This window comes from Phycodurus eques, chromosome 15, assembly GCF_024500275.1.
Source record: "Phycodurus eques isolate BA_2022a chromosome 15, UOR_Pequ_1.1, whole genome shotgun sequence".
NCBI classification, from domain to species: Eukaryota; Metazoa; Chordata; class Actinopteri; order Syngnathiformes; family Syngnathidae; genus Phycodurus; species Phycodurus eques.
The window spans coordinates 3145021-3158705 of NC_084539.1; the positions used below are offsets into that span (position 1 = coordinate 3145021).

General features: G+C 45.6%; 1 protein-coding gene across 2 annotated transcripts in view; it reads right to left on the bottom strand.

The window, feature by feature from the left end:
* Window positions 1-13685, bottom strand: part of scai (suppressor of cancer cell invasion) — a 117604-nt gene that overhangs the window by 22180 nt on the left and 81739 nt on the right. For both annotated transcript variants that reach the window (XM_061698418.1, XM_061698417.1), the window contains 3 exons: window positions 11625-11726; window positions 3332-3410; window positions 101-200 (listed from right to left, as the gene is read on the bottom strand). In XM_061698418.1, coding sequence (XP_061554402.1) covers window positions 101-200; window positions 3332-3410; window positions 11625-11726 — 281 coding nt within the window. The remainder of the gene's footprint in view (window positions 1-100; window positions 201-3331; window positions 3411-11624; window positions 11727-13685) is intronic.

The following is a 13685-nucleotide window of genomic DNA, read 5'->3' on the forward strand; positions in this document are numbered from 1 at the left end:
TAAAAGCTACACAAATTCCAAACAAACATTTAATCGAATTCAAAGTAAGATGCATGAAAAGGATGAATAAATAATTCACATTTTGTAGTTAAATTCTTACCAGTGCATTTCTTTATGGGACTGATTTCTCTTCTGAATCACCTCTCCATTCACAATATCTCGATTTGAATTTGTGAGAACCCCTCCGAAATCAAATGGTCCTACCAAAAATGAAAAGAAATAAGTTGTAGTGCATTTAATTGAAAATAATAGAGCAGGAGTCACCAACAGGTAGCCACAAAAGTACCCCACGGGTTTGTTCTAAAAAATAGCTCACCGTGATGGAACATTGTGATTTCCTAGGATTGTTGTAAATTTGAAAATGTAAACACTTGCAAAGCATTATACTTGTAGAAACAAAGTGTTCCACATTGATATTCATTCCTACCTTGTTAAATCCATCCATTCATCCATCCATTTTCTACACTGCTTATCCTCACAAGGGTCACAGGCATGCAAGATCGGTCACAAGCAACCATTCGCACTCACATTCACACCTACGAGCAATTTAGAGTCCTCAATCAACCTATCATGCATGTTTTTGGGATGTCGGGTCATGCCGTTTGGATTGACTAATGCCTCCGCTGTCTTCCAGACCTTCATTAATGACGTCCTCCGTGATATGCTGAACCGGTTTGTTTTTGTCTATTTGGATGACATTCTCATTTTCTCCTGCTAACTTGAAGAACATCACCGTCATGTACGCCAAGTCCTCCAACGCCTCCTTGAAAACCGCCTGTATGTTAAACCCGACCATGCCAAGATCCAAGCCATCGTTAACTGCCCCACTCCCACCACCTGCAAAGAACTGCAACGTTTCCTTGGAGTCACCAATTTCTACCATCGATTCATCCATAATTACAGCAAGGTCGCAATTCCCCTCACTAGCCTCACATCCACCAGCTCCCCCTTTCAGTGGACCCCGGCAGCATCCCAAACATTTAGTCAACTCAAGACCCTGTTCACCAGTGCGCCCATTCTTCGCTACCCCGACCCCTCCCTCCAGTTCGTGGTCGAGGTTGACGCCTCGGACACGGGGGCAGGGGCTGTCCTCTCGCAGGGGGACCCCACGACCCAGAAACTTCACCTTTTTTTCCCCGTTTGTCTGTCACCTGCTGAGAGGAACTATAACGTCAGCAACCGAGAGCTACTGGCCATTGTATGGGCCTTGGAAGAGTGGAGGCACTGGGTGGAGGGGACTGAACTACCATTCATCATTTGGACAGACCACAAGAATCTCTTACCTCTGTCCCGCCAAACGCCTTAACCCTCGACAAGCTCGCTGGGCTCTCTTCTTGAGCAGGTTTAATTTCAGTCTCTCCTTCCGTCTTGGCTCCAAAAACAGCAAACCAGATGCCCTGTCTCGACTTTACTCACCTCCCTCCAGCCCTGACGAACCGGAACCAATCCTTCCTTCCTCGTGCTTCGTTGGAGCAGCCATTTGGCAGATCGAACAGGTGGTTCAGGAGGCCCAAAAAACTCACCCGGATCCCAAGACAGGGCCTCCAAACTGCCTGTTCGTACCCGATTCCGCACGCTCTGATGTTCTTCAGTGAGCTCACAACTCCAAACTCACCTGTCATCCTGGCATCACCCGCACCATTCACTTCATCCAGCAGCATTTCTGGTGGCCCAGCCTTGTTCAAGGCAGTTCACCAGGGAGTTCGTCCAAGCCTGCTCCGTCTGTGCCCGAGGGATGTCTTCACACCTGCCCCCAGCTGGGCTGCTGCGTCCATTGCCTATCCCTAGCCGCCCTTGGTCCATATCGCTCTGGACTTGGTTACGGGTCTAACTCCTTCTGAAGGTAACTATCATTCTCACTATTGTCGATCACTTTTCCAAATCCGTCCATCACGTACCCCTCCCAAACTACCATCCGCCTTCGATACTGCTAACCTCTTTGTCCAGCATGTCTTTAGACTCCCCGTTATTCCCATCGATATTGTCTCTGACAGAGGTCCTCAGTTCTCATTCCTGGTATGGAAGGAATTCTGTAAAGCGGTGGGCGCTGCAGCCAGCTTGTCGTCAGGATATCATCCGCAGACCAACGGCCAGACGGAGCAGGCAAACCAATCCCTTGAATCTGCCCTCCGTTGTGTTGCCGCACGCAACCCATCCTCCCGGAGCTCATTCCTTCCATGGATTGAGTACGCTCCACAACTCCCTTACCAGTTCCGCTACCGGTATGTCCCCATTCAGGGCTTGCTATGGTTACCAATCCCCATTATTCAAAGAACAGGAGCAGGCAGTGGCAGTCCCCGCCGTCAAGGATCATCTCCGGAGAATCCAGACAGTGTAGAAAGACGTCCGAGTGGCGTTGACCCGGTCCGCCACACGCAATAAACAGCTCGCGGACCATCAGCGCTCCCTGACGCCCGAATACAAGGTGGGCCAATCTGTCTGGCTTTCTTCTCACGACCTCCCGCTTCAGACAGAGTCCCGGAAACTCACTCCGCGTTTCATTGGTCCCTTCCCCATTACCAAGATCATCAATCCCACTTCCGTCCAATTGAAGCTTCCACAGTCTCTGAAAATTCATTCCACATTCCACGTCTCTTTGCTGAAGCCTGTCTCCACCTGCACCCTCAGGGCTGTTCCTCGCTTCCCTTGTTAACTCTTGTGTCTCTTCATTCCCAGTGCTCCCCTGTGTTCCTGACCCACGTCATTGCGAAACGGTGTCAATTCACTTGAATGTGTTCGCAGGCACACACCCCTGGGACTTTTTCGCTGGGTGTGGGGCCACTCACTTCTTTCAACAAATAACTCATGAATATGCAAACTGCTTGGGTATTCCCTCAGTCACACTCTCGTCCTGTAGACTTTTATAATTTACATAGTCACTACCTCCACCCTTCAGTTGTATAGCGGGTTCACGACGCTTTTCCTGCATGCTTTCTCTCCTGTCTCCCTGTCCTGTCTTGTCCTGTCCTTCCCTCACAGGGTGTAGCACTACTGCCCCATACAACATTCACATCTAATGTTTCATTGTTCTAGATATGTAATGATTCACTTTTCTCATCTTGTTTACAATTACTGCTTTGTCTTTTGTCTTCGTTTCTCACTCCCCTCTAGAAACTTTATTATTTTATTATTATTTGTTAAAAACAATAAGGTTTATCAGTTTGAACATTAAATATCTTCTCTTTGTAGTGTATTCAATTAAATATAGGTTGAACATTATTTGCAAATCATTGTATTCTGTTTTTATTTATCTTTAACACAACGTCCCAACTTCATTGGAATTGGAGTTGTGGAAACAAAATTGTCAGCCTCTAGCAAACAATCAACTTACCTTCATATTCTGAATTTACAGATGGATAGACTCCGGCTGCTGACAGGTAGACAAGTAGAACACTGTTTGCTGGCAGTTCCTGGAATTAACAGTAATAACAATTACATATTAGAGATATGTAGGGTGAGTACGTACATAAAGATCTATGTCAGTGGTGTGCAATTTTCTTCACTCCAAAGTTGTTCAGATATAGCTAAAAATAACGCCTTTCACATCAAATATGTGAACAGTGCTTCACATGACAAAGGTCGAAGTTGAAAACAATTCTGAAAGACAGTGAAGTAAATCTCACAAGTGGTGAATGATTACCTGCATATTTCTTATTATACTTTTAAAACCCCGGGGGTGATCTAGAGTGTGGATATATTGCATCCCGAGCAATTTGGGCACCTTAACAATGTTATAGGCCTTGGCTGCTGGAGGACGTGATGTGCAAAGTTCCTCTCTTGCCTTGTTAATCTCTATCTGTTCAAGTTCAAAATGGCTCGTTCAGAACCGGTCTTATAAATCTTAAGTTAAATTTGTTGGGATATTTGCTCTGATATTTTTTCTGATATTTGTGGCGGTTAAAAACCTGTTGCCAGGCAGCGCAAAGTGATGACGAAGTGGTGCGAAGCGGGCTTTTAATGTGCTGGTAAGCTGTTGAAAGCAACAAATAAATGGACTGAATAACTTAAATGTGTACTATTATCAGGCATGCACATAATTTGGTCTGGTTCTCAAATGAGCACCAGAGGTTGATGCTTGGGGCTATTTTTTTTCATGATCCACTCAGCTCACTGGATGAACTTATGAACTAATAATTAAACGTATCATCTGGTCATCTAGGTCCATTTGTTCTGTCGCGGTCGCCATTGTTGTTGCTTTGTTCCTTGTTACTGAAAGGAAAGTAAAAACGGCTACCGGAAATGGCAAAAAAAAAATGCAGAGGAAACTCCACGCTGTGGTGTCCTATCCAATACCAGCCGCAGCGACACCCCCGACTTGGAGGAGAAGTGCAGCACACTTTCAAAACAGCGCGCGTGGGTTGCGCTCGAGTATAAAGGCAAACTACGCATGGGACAGCCGCAGTGACGTCAGCGCGGTCGCCGTCCGCGCGAGTATAAAGAAGCCTTTAGTCTGAGCCAGTTCACAGCAGGTAAAAAGCCTGTACATCACAACCTGTAGCAATAGACATTCATTTAGACACACTGTATATTGTTTCATACCTTGCATTCGTATATACCTGTAATTATAGATATTTTAGAATCCTGTGAGGACATTTTTATGATGTCAGTCGCCTCTGCACGCACTCAGCGACCATCGCCACCCACGAGTGGCAGCGTTTGTGGGGAACTTTCTTGCGGGCCACAGGCTCACAACTGAGCTCAACTACACTGAGAAAGGAACGAATCAGTTCATGAAGTGATTCCATTTGCTATGTTCACTCAAAAGATTTGTTCCCCCGACTTGTGCCCCATCTACCGCTGCGCTCGTCCCAAAAAAAGGAAATGCTTGGTGGTACGCAAAAGTGTAGTGAGACAATCGATTCAGGCGTGCATTTAACATTTTCAGTGCGCATGCGGACCAGTTATGTGCACCTTTGACTATTATTGGAGGCTAACATGGTAGCAGAGGATGGCTACCGCTAACAACTACATATTACCCCCAGGCTTCAACAAAGGGAAGTCCTACAATTACTGGAAAAACGAAGTGGAAATGTGGACATGGGTGACAGACAAGAAAAAATGAGCGATAGCAGAAGCTGTATTTGTGCTGAAAGTCACAGCAATGAACACAGCTCTGGAAATACAAGCAGATGAACTGGAAACGAATAATGGTATCTACATGCTGATTCAAGGACTCGACAAAGTATTTATTTTGAGAAGAAAACGAGGTTTATGAAGAGTACTCTGAGTTTGATCAGATAACAAGGAAAGACAACGTCCCGATAGGGGAATCCATTGCAGAATTCGAACAAAAATACTGTACAATACGTTGAACAGGATTCTGCCCGATGCAGTTATGGTTTTTAAACTGCTGGATACTTTCGGACTTGACGTGAAAGACAAGCAACTGGCTTTAACTGCGTGCAGAACACACACTTTTGCAGACATGAAATCAGCAAGAGAAGCGAGCAAAAAACATGAGTAAAGACACTGTGGGCGAGCAGCGGTCATCCCGGATGACCGAGCTTCTCACCCTCTCTCTAAAGGAGAACCCGGACACCCTGCGGAGGAAACTCATTTCGGCCGCTTGTATCCGAGATCTTGTTCTTTCAGTCACGACCCACAGCTCGTGACCATAGGTGAGTGTAGGAACATAGATCGACCGGTAAATTGAGAGCTTCGCCTTTCGGCTTAGCTCCTTCTTTATCACAACGGACCGATACAAAGTCCGCATCACTGCAGATGCTGCACCGATCCGCCTGTCCCGTTCCATTCTTCCCTCACTCGTGAACAAGACCCCAAGATACTTGAACTCCTCCACTTGGGGCAGGATCTCATCCACGACTTGGAGAGGGCACGCCACCCTTTTCTGACTGAGGACCATGGTCTCAGATTTGGAGGTGCTGATTCTCTTCCCATCCACTTCACACTCGGCTGCGAATGCTCCAGTGAGAGTTGGAGAGCACGGCTTGATGAAGCCAAGAGAACCGCATCATCTGCAAAAAGCAGAGATGGAATACGGAGGCCACCACCCGGACCCCCTCTACGCTTCGGCTGCGCCTCGAAATTCTGTCCATAAAAGTTATGAACAGAATCGGTGACAAAGGGCAGCCTTGGCGGAGTCCAACCCTCACCGGGAACGAGTCCGACTTACTGACGGATATGCGGACCAAATTCTGACTCCGGTCATACAGGGACCGAACAGCCCACATCAGGGGGTTCGGTACCCTATACTCCCAAAGCACCCCCCACAGGACTCCCCAAGGGACATGGTCAAACGCCTTCTCCAAGTCCACAAAAAACATGTAGACTGGTTGGGCAAACTCCCAAGCACCATCAAGGACCCTGCCGAGGGTGTAGAGCTGGTCCACTGCTCCATGGCCAGGACGAAAACCACACTGCTCCTCCTGGATCTGAGATTCGACTTCCCGATGGACTCACCTCTCCAGCAGCTGAGGAGTGTGATCTCCCTGTAGTTGGAACACACCCCCTGGTCCCCCTTCATAAAAAGGGGGACCACCACCACAGTCTACCAATCCAGAGGCGTGTCAACCAGGACAGCCACACAACATCCAGAGCCTTTAGGAACTTCGGTGAATCTCATCCACCCCCGGGGCCTTGCCACCTAGGAGCTTTTTAACCACCTCGGTGACCTCAACCCCAGAGATAGGAGAGCCCTCCTCAGAGAACCCAGACTCTGCTTCCTCATGGGAAGGCGTGTCGGTGGAATTGAAGAGGTCTTCGAAGTATTCTCCCCACCGACTCCCAATGCCCAGAGTCGAGGTCAGCAGCGCCCCATCCCCACTATACACAGTGTTGATGGTGCACTGCTTCCGCCTCCTGACATGCCGGATGGGGGACCAGAATTTCTTCGAAGCCGTCTGGAAGTCTTTCTCCATGGCATTCACCGAACTCCTCCCATAAACGAGCTTTTGCTTCAGCGACCACCAAAGCTGCATTCCGCTTGGCCAGCCGGTACCCATCAGCTGCCTCAGGAGTCCCACCGGCCAAAAAAGCCTGATAGGACTCCTTCTTCAGCTTGACAGCATCCCTCACCGTTGGTGTCCACCAACGGGTTCGGGGATTGCCGCCACAACAGGCACCGACCACCTTATTGCCCACGTGAGCATTGAAGTCCCCCAGCAGAACGATGGAGTCCCCAGCGGGAGGGCTCTCCAGCACCCCCTCCAAGGACTCCGAAAAGGGGGGGAGGTACTCTGAACTGCTGTTTGGTGCATAGGCACAAACAACAGTCAGGACCGTCCCCCCACCCGAAGGCGGAGGGAGGCTACCGTCTCGTCCACCGGGGTAAACCCCAACGTACAGGCGCCGAGCCGGGGGGCAATAAGTATACCCATACCTGCTTGGTGTCTCTCACCGTTGGCAACTCCAGAGTGGAAGAGAGTCCAACCCCTCCCAAGAGGACTGGTACCAGAGCCTACGCTATGTGTGGAGGCGAGTCCGACTATATCTAGTCAGAAATTCTCGACCTCACACACCAGCTCGGGCTCCTTCCTCCTGCCAGAGAGGTGACATTCCACGTCCCTAGAGCCAGTTTCTGTAGCCGGGGATCGGATTGCCAAGGTCCCTGCCTTCGGCCACCGCCCAGCTCGCACTGCACCCGACCCCTATGGCCCCTCCCACAGGTGGTGAGCCCATGAGTAGGGGGACCCACGTTACCCTCTTTTTCATGTCCTGTTGCCTGATCCCTTTGGTGAAATCTTTAGTCTCTCGCATGGTTGGCACAGCGTTTGTCCAATATTCACAGGTGACCTCTGATTACCCCCTGACGACATCTCCCGCTAATGACCGACGTTTTCCTTACCTTTTCCTTCAATCCGACGGCTCGGATGACAACGACGACTTATGACCATGATTCATATTCCTCAGTCTAACGTTGTTGCATGACTGACTTACAACCCGCTTATGAAAGATTTTCCTTAAACCTAAGGTGTGAATTTATGGATGATTGTAAGGTTGTTTTGTTAATACATATTATACTGTTATATCGTTTTGATTGCTCCCTTCTACCTTCATGTTTTTAAATATCAGTGTTTAGTAATATTTAGTAACTTCTAGGTACTTAGTATGTAATAATGTTTAGTAATGTTCCTTTCATATGTGATTAATAGTAGATTGTGTTATATTATCAAAAGGGGGGAGCTGAGTTGGAAAATCTATGTTTCATATATACCAAATATTACTTCTATTAGTTTTATACAACCTTCACATGTTTTATTGTTCCATAGCTCTTAGTCAGCACAGTACTTGTGTGTCCTGGCCATGTTGTGACCACTAGCTGTATTTCTCCTCCATTCTCAGTCTCTGCATGTACCCCTTCCCATAATGATATGTTTGAGTGCAGCTGGACACAGATAATTGTGTGATAATGTTGTAGGATTGAGGGGGTGCATTTTTTTCTTTTCCTCTCACTTCTGTATAACAAAGGTGATTCTTTGCTTGCACTTCAGTAAGGGGTAACAACTTGTACCTTATGCTCTCTTTGCAAAGATTTATTTTTTCTTGTAATAAAAACCTGCAAAGACAAGAATGCTTCCTTACTTATTCGGTCAGAAAAATATATGCCAAAACACCTGCAACACATTCCCAAAAAGCTGGGACAGGGGCATGCTGCATCAGCTTTCCTTTTAACAACACTCAATAGGTGTTTGGGAACTGAGGACACTTATTGTTGAAACTTGGTACGTGGTATTCTTATCCATTCTTACTTGATGTACAACTTCAGTTGCTCAACACTCCGGGTTCTTCGTTGGCATATTTTGCGCTTCATAATGCACCAAACATTTTCAATGGGAGACAGGTCTGAACTGCTGGCAGGCCAGCCGAGTACTTGCACTCTTCTCCTACGAAGCCACGCTGTTGGAAACGTGCAGAATGTGTTTTTCGCATTGTCTACCTAAAATAAGCAGGGACGTCCCTGAAAAGGAACTATGTTAAATACTATATGTGAAATATGTTGCTCCAAAACCTTTATGGACCTTTCAGCTTTAATGGTGCCTGCACAGATGTGAAAGTTACCCATTCCATGGGCACAAATACACCCCCATACCATCACAGATGCTGGCCTTTGAACTTTGAACTGAGAACAATTCAGATGGTCCTTTTCCTCTTTGGCCCGGAGGACATGACGTCCATGGTTTCCAAAAACAATTTGATGTGTGGACTCATCAGACCACAGCACACTTTTTCACTTTGCCTAAGTCCATCACAGATGAGCTTAGGCCCAGAGAAGCCGGCGGCGTTTCTGGGTGTTGTTGATATATGGCTTTCTCTTTGGATGATAGAGTTTTAACTTGCATTTGTAGATGAACCGTGTGAACTGACAATGATTTTCCAAAGTGTTCCTGAGCCCACGTGGCAAAATCCTTACCACAATGATGGCGGTCTTTAATGCAGTGCCGCCTGAGTGATCAAAGGTCACAGGCATTCAATGTTGGTTATCGGCTCACGTGCAGCGATTCCTCCAGATTCTCTGACTCTTTTGATGATGTTATAGACCGTAGCTGATGAAATCCCTAAATTCCGTGCAATTGTGCATTGAGAAACATTCTTAAACTGTTGGAATATTTGCTCCCGCATTGTTCACAAAGTGGTGAATCTCACCCAATCCTTGCTTGCGAACAAATGAGGCTTTCAGGGCTGCTCCTTTTAAACTCAATCATGACATTCACCTGTTTCCATTTAATCTTTTCAACTGTGGTATGTTCCAAACAGGAGGTTTTTTTTTGTCATTCCACAACTCTCCCAGTCTTTTGCTGCCCGTACCAGCTTTTTTGAAATGTGTTGCAGGCATCAAATTAAAATCCGAGAATATTTGCACACAAAAAAACTCTCTCTCTCTCTCTCTCTCTCTCTCTCTCTCTCTCTCTCTCTCTCTCTCTCTCTCTCTCTCTCTCTCTCTCTCTCTCTCTCTCTCTCTCTCTCTCTCTATATATATATATATATAATACAGTATATAATAGCTCCTGCTTGAGCACCATGTAATTTGGATTCAGGGCTAATCACTCAACAGAAATTGCTACATGCTACTTTGAAAAAGTTAGGGCATCATTGGAAAAAGGAGGAGTAATGGGAGCTTTCTTCCTCGGCCTTGTGTGTGTGAGAAATGTGACATCTTCATGTATGCTGATAACACAATTATATTTTGTCACGGGAAACTAGGAGGTTGCGAACAACCTCACAGACACTATGTTGAGGCTTACATCTTGGCTTAACCAATGCTGTCTGCAATGGAATTTATCAACCACTGTTTTGATGATCTCGAAAAACAAAACAGGCATGAAACCGGATGTTTACATTTCAGATGAAAGGTTAGAAGTTCTCACACAATATAAATACCTAGGGATACACAGAGACTCAAATCTTAGCTTCAAACCCCAAGTTAAAAGTCAGTAATAAAGAAAAGTTCAGTTTATCAAGCATCAGGATCATCAGAGACTTCCTATCAACTGAAGCAGCCAAGGTATACTTCTTGTCACTGGTTCTCTCCCATATCACATACTATCTGATAAGTTGGTTTAATGCATTCTCCACAGCAATAAAACCATTCGAATCATTGTACAAACAAGCACTTAAAACGTTAGACAAGAAAACTTTCAGTTTTCATCAATGTCATATCCATATAAACTGTTCAGCTAGGAAAATAGTCCATATGATTATACATGGTTCAGCTCTCTCCGGTTTCAAAACTAAACTTCATGAACCTGAAATCATCTGATAAGAGAGCAACTAGGGGTGCAGTGAGGGGGGACTGAGAAAAAACTGTATTCATACAGACAGTCTTTTCCTTCAGGGCATCACACGAGTGGAATGAAGTACCACAATCAATTCAAGAATCCCCATCATAACATCCAGTTAATGTCAAGAAATGGCCTGATGACACCCAAAGGTGTGACCACTGATTGTGGTATTATTTATCCTTGTATTGTATGCTTTTACCGATAATGTAAATGTTTTACTTGTTGAGGATTTTCCATCCATCTTCTTTACCGCTTATCCTCACTATGGTCGCCGGCTGTTGGAGCCTATCCCAGCTATCTTCGGGCGGGAGGCAGGCTACACCCTGAACCGTTCGCCAGCCAAATGCAGGGCGCATAGAAACAAACAACCATTCGCACTCGCATTCACACCTACGGGCAATTTAGAGTCTTCAATCAACCCACTATGCATGTTTTTGCGATGTGGGTGGAAACCTGAGTGCCCGGAGAAAACCCACACAGGCACGAAGAGAACATGCAAACTCCACACAGGCGGGGCCGGGATCTGAATTTATTTCAAAGGTCACGGACATTGAATGTTAACCTTCATTTGCTGGTACTTTTTTTAAAGCAGTGTAGATTTAATTACATTTATTGGCTTGTTTATACTGATATTTACGGCAGTCATGAAACTGTTATTAGGAGGGCACAACGATGACATTGGACTTTGGTGAGAAACAGGCTTTTGTTGCTGTGGCCGTGCTGTTACGTGAAGTTTTTGAGAGCGACAAACAAATTGACTAAACAACTTCAACCTGTAACCTGTACACGTAGCATGAGACTAACACAATTCAATTGCTTGGTGGGCTTGTTAGCTCAACTGAAAATGCCCAGATTGCCCAGAGATGTTAAAATATAAGTACTCACCTTAAAGGAGGCAGACAAGAATGTAAAAAGCTGGCTGAATGTTGGCTTGTACAGTAGATACTTGTGGGGGTTTTCCCGTTTGGCAGGCTTCTCACTGGGTTCCTTAGGAGAAAGGAAATACACAGTTGTGATGTGAACCCTTTGGGATGACCTTTATTTCTGCATAAAATGGTGATAAAAAGTGATCGGCTCATTACAACAATGTGCATAGTTTTAAACCAATACCATACAAATAATTATATGTTTCCGTGTTTTGACAAGAATTTACAGTGGTGGGTGGAAAAAAGTTTGTGAATATTCAAAATTAAAGTTTTTCCGCACTGGTTGAAAGACAAATTACATTCTCAAAAGTCATATGAGCTCATTTGGCTAAACACTCTTACAGTTTAGCACAACACCAATGCATACCTGCAAAAGCATATATACCTCTTATCATATCTCTCCCAAAACAGTTCACGCGTGTTTAAACGAAAATCCTTTCTCATCTAAATGGTCAGTGCTACCAAAATGCATCGTCCCTTTGACATTGTATACTGTAAGCACTGCAAGTCAAAACATTAAGATGTATTGTCGTGATGGCAGAGGACCATTGACATAAGGGCTCGCCCTCATTGTCAACCACTCAGTCTCACCCCAGTCCTTTGTGTGTGTGTGTGTGTGTGTATGTATATAGGTGTGTGTGTGTATATATTGTAGCGGACATCCTCCCCGCAAACTCAGATGATACAGTGACTCCCCACGGCATGATAAACTGCATTCTTCCAAGCGGCCCTGTTATGAGACTGCCTCCAAGGTGCACCCTCGTGGACCCTAAATTAATTAACATCTACCCTCGAAGTCTGAACTCCCAAGCATCAACGGCCAAATGTTTCCACCGGACCACCTGTCTGGGAATAGGAACAATTGCTGGGACAAGGCGACACCCGCAGGCGTCGAGAGGAACTGCAAAGTCGATCAGTGGGACTCTCATTTGATAAATGTTGATAAAGGATAAATGTCTGTTTTGATATTTCACAAACTCTGCGGAAATTTTCCAAATGTATGCCTTGATGTCTGTGTCAGTGTGTCAACAAGTGCAAGTGTGAAATGTTGACAATTGCTTGTCTTGATTTGACTACAAGCAGCATGAAATGTGATTTGAACCATAAGCAGTTGATTTGCCAAAACTAAAGTATAAACAGTCAGTCTGATATGCTTGACCTCTGAGTAAAGAGAGACCAAGTTGAGGTTATTTTATCTTAATATATGATTTTAAACCTATTTTATCAAATTTATCTTTATCTATTTATCTTTTATTTATCTTCAAGATGATGGGTGTGGTCTTCTTCAGGTCGTCAATCCCTCTTGCCCATGCCCAGCCTCTGGGGTATTTAACTCTTAACTCCCGCTTTCTGGCTCTCGTGTTTTTCCTCTCCTCTGATTTCCTAAGTGTTCTGGCTGGCAGCCACAGGCTGGTCTTGCCCCTCCCCCCCCTTAGCCATTTCTTTGTTCGGGCACATGGTTCAGTAACCGCGAAGGCCGGGATGAGAACAGTCTCGGCTTCCCAGCTTATCCATGGGCCACCGCGAGGCGATCAGAGCAGCTGCTACTAAGGTACCAGGTACCCTTCCAGCTAAGCGTGATCGCTCTGAAATAGCCAGCGAGCCACAAAAAAGGCAGGAAGAGAGACGGTCATACTCTCCCAAGGAGGCGTGACGAACAACCATTTTTCATCTTCAGTCTCTTGTTTTGCTTTATTTTTCTAAATTTTTCTAAACCTTCTTCAACCAAATCTGCCTCCGTGCTCCCTGAGACGCGCCTCGAAAGAGACCACATACCAGCTTGAGCCTACGGTTGTGAGTAGACGTGGCACATTTTTGCAAGACGGTACAATATTAGTGCCTAATAATTTCAGGGAAATTACTAGCTTCAGACAAAATCTCAACTTTGTCCTCTCTCTCTCCCGTCCGCACTGGACACAGCAAACGCTCACGTTTCCAACTTTAGTCCAACACATGATGTTCGGTTTCCCTTTTTGTATTTCCTTCTTTTTATCATTATTCGTGTTATTTTCTTTCCTTA